This window comes from Ovis canadensis, chromosome 7 (assembly GCF_042477335.2).
Source record: "Ovis canadensis isolate MfBH-ARS-UI-01 breed Bighorn chromosome 7, ARS-UI_OviCan_v2, whole genome shotgun sequence".
NCBI lineage: Eukaryota > Metazoa > Chordata > Mammalia > Artiodactyla > Bovidae > Ovis > Ovis canadensis.
Genome location: NC_091251.1, coordinates 55,354,984 through 55,367,296, shown reverse-complemented (window position 1 = coordinate 55,367,296; position 12,313 = coordinate 55,354,984). Strand labels below are relative to the sequence as shown.

Below are 12,313 nucleotides of genomic sequence, written 5' to 3'. Positions count from 1 at the left end.
TCCCTCTTCACACAATTTTAAAACATTTTTTGTATGTTAGCTCGGGTGTGACTGCTTTATTTTCCATTGAGCCTTGATCAGATCCACCCCCTTGATCCCCTCTTTGCTCAGGAAGACTTCCTGTCTCTGAAGATGGCTTATCTCAACTACTGGCCATTGGTTTCAGCAGTTAGATTGTCAGACTTTTTTTCCTGGCAGCAGGGTGGAGGGTAGGGGCGGTGTGTTGCTATTGTCTGCCTGCACTGATTTCAGCAAATAAAAGGAATGTAAATCTGCCTTTCTTTGAAGTTTCAGGATGTTGCAGCTATGAGAAATATGAAGATTAATCCACATGGTACTGTGTAGGAATGTTGGGACCTGAACTGTTTGTTCTGAAAACCTGGACAAATTTAAATTTTCTTTTCTATGTGTTGTCTTAAATCCTCTGATGATATTTTTCTTATACTTCTATATTTCTTCTAAAGGTGGAAAGTAAATTTCTGATTAAAAAAATTTTTTTTAATTTCTGAAAGTTTTTGGACATTCTAGGTAGTAGGAGTCTCTGATTATGTAAGACTGAATGTGTTTGTTAGTTGAGAAACGAAGTTGGAGCTTCACTGGGTTCTTTTGCATCTATAAATTGGTACTATAGGGAGATATTTCTCCTGGCAATCTTATCTGATGTTATTGATATCTCTCGCAGCAATCTTGATCCCAGCTTGTGCTTCTTTCAGCCCAGCGTTTCTCATGATGTACTCTGCATATAAGTTAAATAAGCAGGGTGACAATATACAGCCTTGACGTACTCCTTTTCCTATTTGGAACCAGTCTGTTGTTCCATGTCCAGTTCTAACGGTTGCTTCTTGATCTGCATAGAGGTTTCTCAAGAGGCTGGTCAGGTGGTCTGGTATTCCCATCTCTTTCAGAATTTTCCAAGGTTTATTGTGATCCACATAGTCAAAGGCTTTGGCATAGTCAATAAAGCAGAAATAGATGTTTTTCTGGAACTCTCTTTCTTTTTCCATGATCCAGCGGATGTTGGCAATTTGATCTCTGGTTCCTCTGGCTTCTCCAAAACCAGCTTGAACATCTGGAAGTTCACGGTTCACGTATTGCTGAAGCCTGGCTTGGAGAATTTTGAGCATGACTTTACTAGTGTGTGAGATGAGTGCAATTGTGTGGTAGTTTGAGCATTCTTTGGCATTGCCTTTCTTTGGCATTGGAATCTAAACTGACCTTTTCCAGTCCTGTGGCCACTGCTGAGTTTTCCAAACTTGCTGGCATATTGAGTGCAGCACTTTCACAGCATCATCTTTCAGGATTTGAAACAGCTCAAGTGGAATTCCATCACGTCCACTAGTTTTGTTCTTAGTGATGCTTCCTAAAGGCCCACTTGACTTCACATTCCAGGATGTCTAGCTGTCGGTGAGTGATCACACCATTGTGATTATCTGGGTCGTGAAGATCTTTTTTGTACAGTTTGTCTGTGTATTCTTGCCACCTCTTCTTAACATCTGCTTCTGTTAGGTCCGTACCATTTATGTCCTTTATTGTGCCCATCTTTGCATGAAATGTTCCCTTGGTATCTCTAATTTTCTTGAAGAGATCTCTAGTCTTTCCCATTCTGTTGTTTTCCACTATTTCCTTGCATTGATCAATGAGGAAGGCTTTCTTGTCTCTCCTTGCTATTCTTTGGAACTCTGCATTCAGATGCTTCTATCTTTCCTTTCCTCCTTTGCTTTTAGCTTCTCTTCTCTTCATAGCTATTTGTAAGTCCTCCTCAGGCAGCCATTTTTCTTTTTTGCATTTCTTTTCTATGGGGATGGTCTTGATCCCTATCTCCTGTACAATGTCATGAACCTCTGTCCACAGTTCATCAGGCACTCTATCAGATCTAGTCCCTTAAATCTATTCCTCACTTCCACTGTATAATCATAAGGGATTTGATTTAGGTCATACCTGAATGGTCTAGTGGTTTTCCCTACTTTCTTCAATTTCAGACTGAATTTGGCAATAAGGAGTTCATGATCTGAGCCACAGTCAGCTCTCGGTATTGTTTTTGCTGAATGTATAGAGCTTCTCCATCTTTGGCTGCAAAGAATATAATCAGTCTGATTTCGGTGTTGACCATCTGGTGATGTCCATGTGTAGAGTCCTCTTGTGTTGTTGGAAAAGGGTTAGCAGATGACACCACCCTTATGGCAGAAAGTGAAGAGGAATTAAAAGCCTCTTGATGAAAGTGAAAGAAGAGAGTGAAAAAGTTGGCTTAAAGCTCAACATTCAGAAAACTAAGATCATGGCATCCAGTCCCATCACTTCATGGGAAATAGATGGGGAAACAGTGGAAACAGTGTCAGACTTTATTTTGGGGGGCTCCAAAAATCACTGCAGGTGGTGATTGCAGCCATGAAATTAAAAGACACTTACTCCTAGAAGGAAAGTTATGACCAACCTAGATAGCATATTCAAAAGCAGAGACTTTACTTTGCCAACAAAGGTCCGTCTAGTCAAGGCTATGGTTTTTCCAGTGGTCATGTATGGATGTGAGAGTTGGACTCTGAAGAAAGCTGAGTGCCAAAGAATTGATGCTTTTGAACTGTGGTGTTGGAGAAGACTCTTGAGAGTCCCTTGGACTGCAAGGAGATCCAACCAGTCCATCCTAAAGGAGATCAGTCCTGAGTGTTCATTGGAAGGACTGATGTTGAAGCTGAAACTCCAATACTTTGGCCACCTCATACGAAGAGTTGACTCATTGGAAAAGACTCTGATGCTGGGAGGGATTGGGGGCAGGAGGAGAAGGGGAGAACAGAGGATGAGATGGCTGGATGACATCACCGACTCGATGGACATGAGTTTGGGTAAACTCTGAAGTTGGTGATGGACAGGGAGGCCTGGAGTGGTGCGGTTCATGGGTCGCAAAGAGTCAGACACAACTGAGCAACTGAATTGAATATCGAGATAGTGCCAATAAAGAAAGGAAAAAATAAACTATTGTTATCTATATTTATTGTAGTGTTACTGAAAGGAAATGGTTTATGAGCTAAAGGTTAGTTCAAAGGTAATAACCTCCTGGAATGAACTGTAGAGGAAAGACGCCAGGATGTATTTCTGTGTGAGAGACCACGTTTGACTTCTACACTGGACGTGTCCCTTGCACTCTGTACCCTCTGTACCCTTTAAGGTGCCGGTATGTTTCTGCCCCTACATGAGGGTCTTCTGAAGGGGATGCCTGGGTGTCGATCCATGCACACTGAGGCACGTGTTCAGTGAAATCATGCTCCTTCCTTCCCTCCCTCTCTGTCCCTGACTGCTGCAGATGTCGACGAATGCTCGGAAAACAGATGTCACCCCTTGGCCACCTGCTCTAATACCCCTGGCTCCTTCTCCTGCCGCTGCCAACCTGGATATTACGGGGATGGATTTCAGTGCACACCTGGTAAGGTCAGGGAGGCCTCCCTATGTGACTTTGTATCACTTGTCTCTGACTTGTGGAGTGCAGGAAATAGTCTGAAGTCTGTTTTAATATCAGTGGGGAAAATAAGTGTGACCCTTGTAGGTGGATCCCACTGGTTTATTCTAAGCTAGTAACCCCAGCCCTCTTCCCAATATGTCGATGGGGAATCACTCTTGCTCCTGCCACCTATAGAAGAGGTGCAGGGATCTGTTCTGTTCACCTTAGAGACCTAAGATGCTGCTGATGAACTTGTCTGTTATGGTCTAAGCACTCCCTGTCTGCATGGGTGTGGGGTGTGGTTTCCAAGCACTCAAGAGTTCACGCCAACTGTAGGTTGCCAAGGCAGACTACTGCTCCTTTGCTGAGTTGTTCAAAGATGAGAAGAACTTTTTCTTTTAATACAGAAGAACTTTATTAATGAAACACAGCATTATCATTTTAACCAAAGTAATTCCTGTACAGATCCATGAGCTCACTATTCAAAGATCAGTTTTTACCGTTGAGGAAGGTTCCATAAGTACCAGTCTTGGCTTTTAATGTATGAGAGTAAGAAATGGAAAATTACTTCATTTTTGTAATTTTGATTACAGTTTTGATTTTGATTGCCAGTTTTGATCCTTTCCATAATATGAATTGTTATGGCCAGGACATTAGTGCTTCTAAGATTCATGTAAGTAAACATTGGTGATGTTTGCTCTAGATGTCTATATACCCTTGCTTCCACTATAGCATTCCTTTTTGTTTCCCCTGTTTCTGGGGAAAGATTTTTCAGGTCCCCCCCCGCCCCCCCCCCCCCCCCCCGCCCCGCCAAATACAGAGAAATTCTGTTTCACTCATGCCTAGTCTTTAAAAAGTCTTGATTAAATTCCAGCTGGGTTTGAAGAAATCAGATGGTTGGGAGGTGCCCTAACAGAATGGTTCAGAATCCTGTTAAATTTATTAAGATAGTCATGTATTAAGGACAGTGATCCAGAAGGGAGCCAAGAGAATGAGACATTAATTACAGCAAGAGGGGCACGTTCCTTCGTGTAGACTCTTTCCCATGACCAGGCCTCTCTTGGTGCTGGTTTGGCCTTGGTCGCCATTTCTGACTAGTCTCATCTGCATAATAGGGTCCGCTTTCACGGGTGAGAGAACACTCTGTGCCCAAAATTCAAAAGTATTTAAAACCCTGCCAGCCAGAAAGAGAAATAAATCCATGATTGGATTGAGAAACAGCTTGAAGTAGTAAGCAATGACAGATGCCCACGTGTAAGTGACGTGAGGTACTCCTTTCCCAGAGGCTGACTGCTGTGTGTGCCTTGTTCGGTGGTCCCCCAAGAACTGATGCTCTGAGTTTGGAATGTGGACCAGGGGCGATGCTGGGAACTTCTTCAGGGAATCCCACCCGTTGATGATGGCGAGTGTCTGAGGAAATGGTGTTTCCCTCTCTGGGTCCTCTGAGACACATTTGGGTGAGGAAGTCAGTCTTTTTTCTCCATGATGTTTTAAAAAGAGCTTTGCTTCCCATGGGTTATGAGCTCCAGCGGCAACCTGAAGGGCATCGGCTTGCCCCCAACATTGTGAGTCTTGGAGTTGTGCTCCTTTGGTTGGAGCTCTGGAGATTTTATTCACTATCTTCTGGCTTTCCAGGTGCTCAAATGTAGTGTTTCCAGCTGTTCTTTGAACTCATTGGAGGTTTTAACCAAAGGAGTGACATGAGATGACTTTTTTTTTTAAGGGACTCTTTCTGGCTGCTGGTTGAGTTTACAGCAGGGCAGGGGGTGGGGAGCAGGAAAGATGATGGAAGCAGGGAAACCAGTAAGAAGGCTAACATACACAGTAATTCTGGCACGAGACGACAGGGGTAGGTGTGGTGAGATTTAAGAGATGTCAGCTGGCAGTTTTTGATATATCAGATGTAGAGTGGGAGAAGGGAGTCAGGGTTTAGTGAGTCTGAGCAATGGAAAGGTGGAGATGCTGTATAATGCTATGGAAAAGTTTAGAGGAGAGAAGCTTTGAGGGGAGAAAGCTCAGTTTTTGTTCTCCTCTGAGATCTGTTACACATCCACGTGGTGATAGAAGTAAGTCTGATGTGTGATTCTGCAGGCTCTGAGTTGCAGGAATTAATGAAGGACAAATACCTTCAATCAGTACTTCAATTCCTATAGGTCATCCTATCTTAGGAGACTGTCAAGTTAAACTGCCTCAAGCAGAGTCTTCGCAGACAGAGGACTGCTGTATCTGAGACAGAGCCTTGGCAGCCCTGTAGAAGCAGTTGGGGAAAAAACTGCTGGTAGGGGAGCTCTTCTGCCACGGAAGCTAACAAGAGTTTCAGCACAGTCGTGAGGAAGGAAGGAGGAAGGATGGGGAAAGATGCTGGAGAAAGGGAGGAACTGAGCAACACGGTGGGAAGCTGGGGCCTCAGCTTTGAGATAAACCCAGGGCAGGGTAGCCAAAGGACTTCAAGGAGCTGGAGTGTCGCAGTCTGTATCAAGTTGTTTGCCACCAACTCTATGATCACACATACTAATTATAGTCAGTTTTACTCAGTATAGTTTTCCAGCGGACAGATACGTAGGGCCACACGTAAGCAGGGTGTTCAGTAATACTTCCTAAGACACACTGGCCAGTCTCAAGACAGCCCTCTCAGATGCAGGTCCCAGAGTTTGAAACAAGAAGGAATAAATATTTGCTTTAAGCATCATGTAGGCCACTGAGTCCCCAAGGAGAGTCCCCAGAAGTGCTGTTAGCAGAGGCCCCTTCCCAGGCTGAGCAAGCCCTGCACCCCAGATGTTACTGCCTCTTGTTCTTTCCTGATGTGGCTGGGCCTTGATGACACTCCTCCTGGCCTGAGGGTCACAGGAGCATCGGGACAACCCCTTCTCCCGATCCCCAGGAGAACCTCCTGGAGCACTTTGCTGCTCGGGGCCAGCATTCAAGGGCTTGGTTGAGGCCTTGTTATGGACATGAGGAGGAAGAAGATGAGGAGGCCAGGCCTGGGGATCTTGAACCACATGCTACAGTCTGTCCTTGGCTCACACTCAAAAGGCTCTTTGTCCGCATCTGCTCAGAGCCCACCCAGAGGCCCCAGACCGTCTGTGAGCGCTGGAGGGAAAGCCTGCTGGAGCACTACGGGGGCACCCCCAGGGACGACCAGTACGTGCCTCAGTGCGACGACCTGGGCCACTTCACCCCACTGCAGTGCCACGGCAAGAGTGACTTCTGCTGGTGTGTTGACCAGGACGGCAGAGAGGTGCAGGGCACCCGCTCGCAGCCAGGCATCACCCCTGCATGTAAGCACCCCAGGGCAGCCCTCCCTCCCCTCTGCCATGTTGAGGTCCCTGTAGGGAAGCTGCCAGATGTGGGTGAAGGTGGGGGAATGAGGGGTGGACAGGTCCAGTGGAAGAAGTCTCTGATGGGTTGTGCTGATTTATAATCTTGTCCGCCCTAGCTCCCAGTGCGGATTTAACGTTTGGTTTTGTCATCAGCGCTTGCTGTAATTAGAACATCTGGAGCTCAGTTCAATATGTAGTGCCACTGCCTGCTCCCACTACTCTGAGCCTGGGGTGTAAGGGGACAGGTGTCACCATGGGGCCCCAAAGAGAAGCTGACACAACACTGGCTCTGGATATTTTTCTTTTTTAAAAAAAGGGGGATGTTCTGCTTTGTTCAAAGGGAAATACTTTGTTGTCTTCCTTCCCAGTAATTGGCAGTGATTTGTATAATTGATCTTTGGGAGAAAAAACCCTGGAAATTAGAATTTCTTTTAAGGCACATCTGGGGCACATCTGTCCAGAGTAAAGAACTTCTGATGTTTCTGGAGACTCTGGCAAATGGGGAAGTAAACTTTTCTCTTCTCCACTGACCATTTCCTTCGCTCTGCTCCTTCCACCTCCCTCTTCCTCACCGCAGGTATACCCACCGTGGCTCCGCCCACCAGCCGGCCCACGCCCCGGCCCGACGTGACCCCTCCACCAGTGGGCACCTTCCTGCTCTATGCCCAGGGCCAGCAGATTGGCCACTTGCCCCTCAATGGTACCAGGCTTCAGAAGGACATGGCCAAGACCCTGCTGTCGCTGCATGTAAAGTGGGCTTCTCCCCTGGGGGCGGGGCTGTATTGCATTATCAGATCCCGGCAAGGTCTGAGGTGCAGGGGCGCTCCTGGAGGGCTCCTGTTTGGCAGTTATCTTTGGGAACCTAAGGGAGGGGTGCTGTTGCTGGGAGCCACATCTGACTGATCCAGGCCACTTTCTCCAGTTGGTGTGTGGGGTTTCAGCTATGTGGAAGGCAAATTTCAGAGTTGTCAGGATACTGAGGCAGTGATGGGGATCCAAGGGAAAGTGATTTTTAACCCCAGCCCCCAGCATTCTCTTTAAGCCATAGACATCTCTGCATCTGGAAGTCAACTAGTGATAGCCTTGTTGTTGTGGACCCTTTCCCTCCTCTTTGGTCCTGTTGACCAGCTTCTTCTCTTCTCTGAATCTGTCATAGATGAAAATATGGGGAGCACATGATGCTGGAAAGGAGTAGACAGGGCTTTCCCCAAGGGATGCTGGCTGCTTCCCGAGCTGACAGCTTCCCTATGGTCAACACACTCCATTTTGGAACAGGGATTTCTTCACTAAGATGGGAGGAAAGAGAAGGGAGTTCACCAGAAAGGCACTGACACTTATAATGGGTTCCCCTCCCCACTTTTAAGATTTGAATTGTGTGTTATTCCAGACACTAGCTGCTGATTTGTAGTTTCTCTACAAGATTTAAGTGGGACTTTTTTCTCCAAGAAATCTTGAAATCATTAACGGGCTTAAAAATCCCATGATCCCTGGGTTAACGGAAGCCTGTATGGATGTGCCCCCTTGCCCAAGACAGGTAACTTTCAATTTTCAAGTAAAATTGAAAATGAAAATCCTCCTATATAAAACTGCCCACTTTCCCACAGTAGCCTAATGCTGCTTTTCTTGTCCTGACTCCTCTCCCAGTCAGGCTAGCCCCAGGAGGCTTTGTTAGGCAAGCAGGGAGCTTGTAAGACCTCAGGGACAGCATTGGTGTTGGCTTTGCACATCTGCTGGGCTTCTCAGAGCAGGAGTCTGGGCTGGAAATTCAATGAAGCAACTTCTGTGCAGAATTTTGGAAAGGAATATCACCGACTCAGCACTTAAAAAAAGGATTTTGTCATTTATTTAGCAATAAGGAAGGAGGGGAGAGCTCCCAAGCCAGAAGTCAGGTGGCCACCATTCCCCAGTTCCTTCGAGTTCTAACAGACTTTCTTTCACACTAGAGTACAGCCCAAGGATTGCTTTGTAGTAAGACGCAGAGGCAAGGGTAAGGGTGTCTGCACCTCAAATAGCAGAAAGATCTGACAGGGCAGGGGAGGGTTGATTTCATTATATGTTGGCAAATTTTAGACAGGCTTTTTCAAAAAGTGCTGGCTTACATTTGACAGAGTCAGTTTTTGTCCAGTTAAGTATTGAAGACTTACTTTGCTGAGACTAACGTTTGTCCTCTAATCACTGAATGGGCTGATCTTTTCATGAAATCACTTTTGTTTTTACCAGCAACAGTAATAATACTTATTGAAAGCTTACAATGTATTCATCACTGGTTAGGATACTTCATAAGCTTTTCTGGTATTATGTTGATAGCAGCCATGTGAAGTAGGTGCTGTTAACTTCTGTATGCCTTTGTCACCTCATTTGCAAAATGAAGGCAGTGCCGAAGTAAGTGGCCAAGCCTGGTGTTGGCTCAGGGAAGCCAGCCTCCATCGCCTATACTTCTACCCACTGCGCCCAGCTGCCCATAAAACCATACAGTGCAGGGCTGGTCAATGCTGCCATGAACAAACGAGTGAGGTGGCTGAGCATGAAGTCGGGGGAAGTACAAGGAATCTTAATTCTTCCAATTCTGTGTTTTGGTCACACAGGGCTCCATAGTCGTGGGAATTGACTATGACTGCCGGGAGAGGATGGTGTACTGGACAGATGTTGCTGGACGGACAATTAGCCGCGCCAGTTTGGAACCAGGAGCAGAGCCTGAGATGGTCATTAACTCAGGTCAGCAGCTCCACCCAGAAGACACTTCCCATTTTATTTCATTCTACTCAGTCCAGGTTATTTGCCTGTTTTGTGCCTAAGTCTCCCATCTACCTTCTAGATAGGACTCTGAACAGGAAGGGCTTGTGTAGGAACTCAGGGAGTGGCCCCAGCCCTGGGGGCGCTTGGTGCCACCAGGCTTGGGGGGAGGTCTTATGAGGCTAGAGTGAACTAGACATGGCAGGAAAACTACAAAGGACCTACTCCTCTAGTAAGTCTGTTTTTTTAGAGACTCTCAAGATTTTCCCCTTAACTGTTGGAACATTGTAGACCTTTCTGCTTCAGATTCTCCTTTCATAGCTGCAGTTGCTTCAGTCTTGCCTTTGCTTTATTTCAGGTCTAATAAGCCCTGAAGGTCTTGCCATCGACCACTTCCGTAGAACAATGTACTGGACGGACAGCGGCCTGGATAAGATAGAGAGGGCCAGGCTGGATGGCTCTGAGCGTCGGGCCCTCTTCCACACGGACCTAGTGAACCCTCGTGCCATCGCTGTGGATCCAATCCAGGGGTCAGCTGGGCTTCCCTAATTCTCCTCTGTTACCTGTTGACCCTCACTTGAAGCCCTTGGGTTCTAAGTTCAATGTAGGGAGGGTCAGAACATGAGCATAAAAGTGCACGTTAATTTAACAGTATTCACGGAGGATCTACTAGGTGTCGGGCACTGTTTAGGCAAAGACAGGGTCTGTCCTTTCATGGAGCCTATGTTCTACTACGTTCTAGGAAATAAGACAGTAAACTAATGAATAACAGAATAACAAGGAAATTACTAAGCCTGTGATGTGGTTATGTAGAGAATTCAAGAGTATGTGAGAGAGACTGGGGGCTACTTTGGATCAGGCCAACCCCGCGACTTCAACTGGAATGAGGTGGGTCTCCCTCCAGCAACATATTAGGAAATCCCAGTTGTTAAAGCCATAGTGGGGTTACCTGTGTAAAATGGTGCAAGTAAGCAAAACTCAGACACCAGATGTGTTATTCCTCTGGCCCCATTTTCACAGTGGCAGTGGTTAACAGAACAGTGTTTCCTGTCTACAATAATTGCTAACGTCATCAACTGGGACATATAAAGATAACCTTCAGCTTTAACTTTCAGCAGTGTTTTTGACTCTGAAATTTGGATTCAACGCATTGAGGAAGGTTTATCTTTCTCCATTTCATTTACCCATAGCAACCTGTACTGGACAGATTGGAATCGAGAAGCACCTAAGATTGAAATGTCATCCTTAGATGGAGAAAACAGAAGAATTCTAGTGAATAAAGACATTGGACTACCCAATGGTTTAACCTTCGACCCCTTCTCCAAACTGCTCTGCTGGGCAGATGCAGGTAATACTATTGATGGAATGCAAATACAGAACACTACAGCGTGCAGTGTGAGCACTCTGATTTTACAGTAAAACCAGATCCCACCATTTGGAACTTCTGGTTTAAATTTATAACACTACAGCAAATGCTCTATGCCTTTTACAGCAGCGTCCCTAACCTTTTCGGCACCAGAGACTGGTTTCGTCGAAGAGTTTTTCCATGGACGGGGGAGGACAGGGCGTTTTGGGATGATTTGAGCAGGTTATATTTACTGTGACTGTATTTCTATTATTAATTGTATTAGCCCCACTTCAGATCATCAGGCATTGGAGCCCAGAAATTTGGGACCCCTGTTTTAAAGGACACTTTGTAACAATTCTTACAGTGAACTTCCTGAGGTCTTATGTGTATAAATGAGGCAGTAAGTTTGAGAACTAGTACGATGTCCAACTTATTTTTTACTGCTTTCCTTCTCCCAACACAAGCACTTGGCACATCTTTTAGGTTAAAAATAAGTATTATACACTGTTGGAATTGACAGGCTTAGAAAAATGAACAGAGGTTATTATTTTCTTGTCTCAGTATTACAACATGTATAACTATGTTATTCTAACAGTCAGTATGCTGTTACGCTGGGGACATTCTTTGAAAAGCAATGTGGCAGGATGGCTTCCTTTAGTAATAAATTTGGGCTGCCTGTTCCCAGGTTCTCTCTCTCTGTTGTGTAATTTCGTTACTATTAGTACAACTGAAAAGATACTTTGTTTCATTCGATACTAAAAAATAAAGCTGTTCTTAAGGAATTTGATTCTAATAAAAGGGACAAAAATGCAGGTGGGTCAATATTACAATCCAGCTGCCTAAAACAACAGTGATATTTTTAATAGGTATTTGAAATTTACTGAAGGGTTCCATGAGAAAATGGCTTCCCCAGTGGCTCAGCTGGTGAAGAATCTGCCTGCACTGCAGGAGACCTGGGTTCAATCCCTGGGTTGGGAAGATCCCCTGGAGAAGGGAATGGCTACCCACTCCAGTATTCTTGCTTGGAGAATTCCATGGACAGAGGAGCCTGGTGGGATACACAGTCCATGAGGTCACACTTGGAAATTCCTGTCTTGTTTAGCTATTAAAATATTTACATTGAAAAATACAAGTCAGGCTAGCATTTTACTTTTTATTCCTGCCTAGAAAATAATATAGTCTAAAAAAAAGGATTTAAGTTAAAAGGCAGCCTTGGCTATTATCATACATTGCTTACAAAGGGCAGGTATTTATCCAAAAGTTTTAGCAGTGTATGAGCTCACATGTAAACTTCTTTAACACTGATGTAACTTTATCTCTATTTCCTCCTCTGGGAGAAACTTAGCCAGGTTTCTGTAAATGCAATCCTGTTTTCCAAAAGAGGATTAAGAGTTTAAGACCATTCTAGTTTTTATTGGAATTTAAACAACCTGAAGACTGGTAATAGAACAGGAAAATTTCACAGTTTTTAATTTGTATTAT

The 12,313-nt window shown here is 45.1% G+C and overlaps 1 protein-coding gene across 1 annotated transcript in view; it reads left to right on the top strand.

Annotated features, from left to right (window-relative positions):
* The window catches only part of NID2 (nidogen 2), an 84,174-nt gene that overhangs the window by 69,821 nt on the left and 2,040 nt on the right, over positions 1-12,313 (top strand). Inside the window, exons 12-17 of the mRNA XM_069596180.1 lie at positions 3,296-3,415; positions 6,487-6,708; positions 7,328-7,497; positions 9,336-9,465; positions 9,842-10,013; positions 10,674-10,831. Of these exons, the coding sequence (XP_069452281.1) occupies positions 3,296-3,415; positions 6,487-6,708; positions 7,328-7,497; positions 9,336-9,465; positions 9,842-10,013; positions 10,674-10,831 (972 nt within the window). The remainder of the gene's footprint in view (positions 1-3,295; positions 3,416-6,486; positions 6,709-7,327; positions 7,498-9,335; positions 9,466-9,841; positions 10,014-10,673; positions 10,832-12,313) is intronic.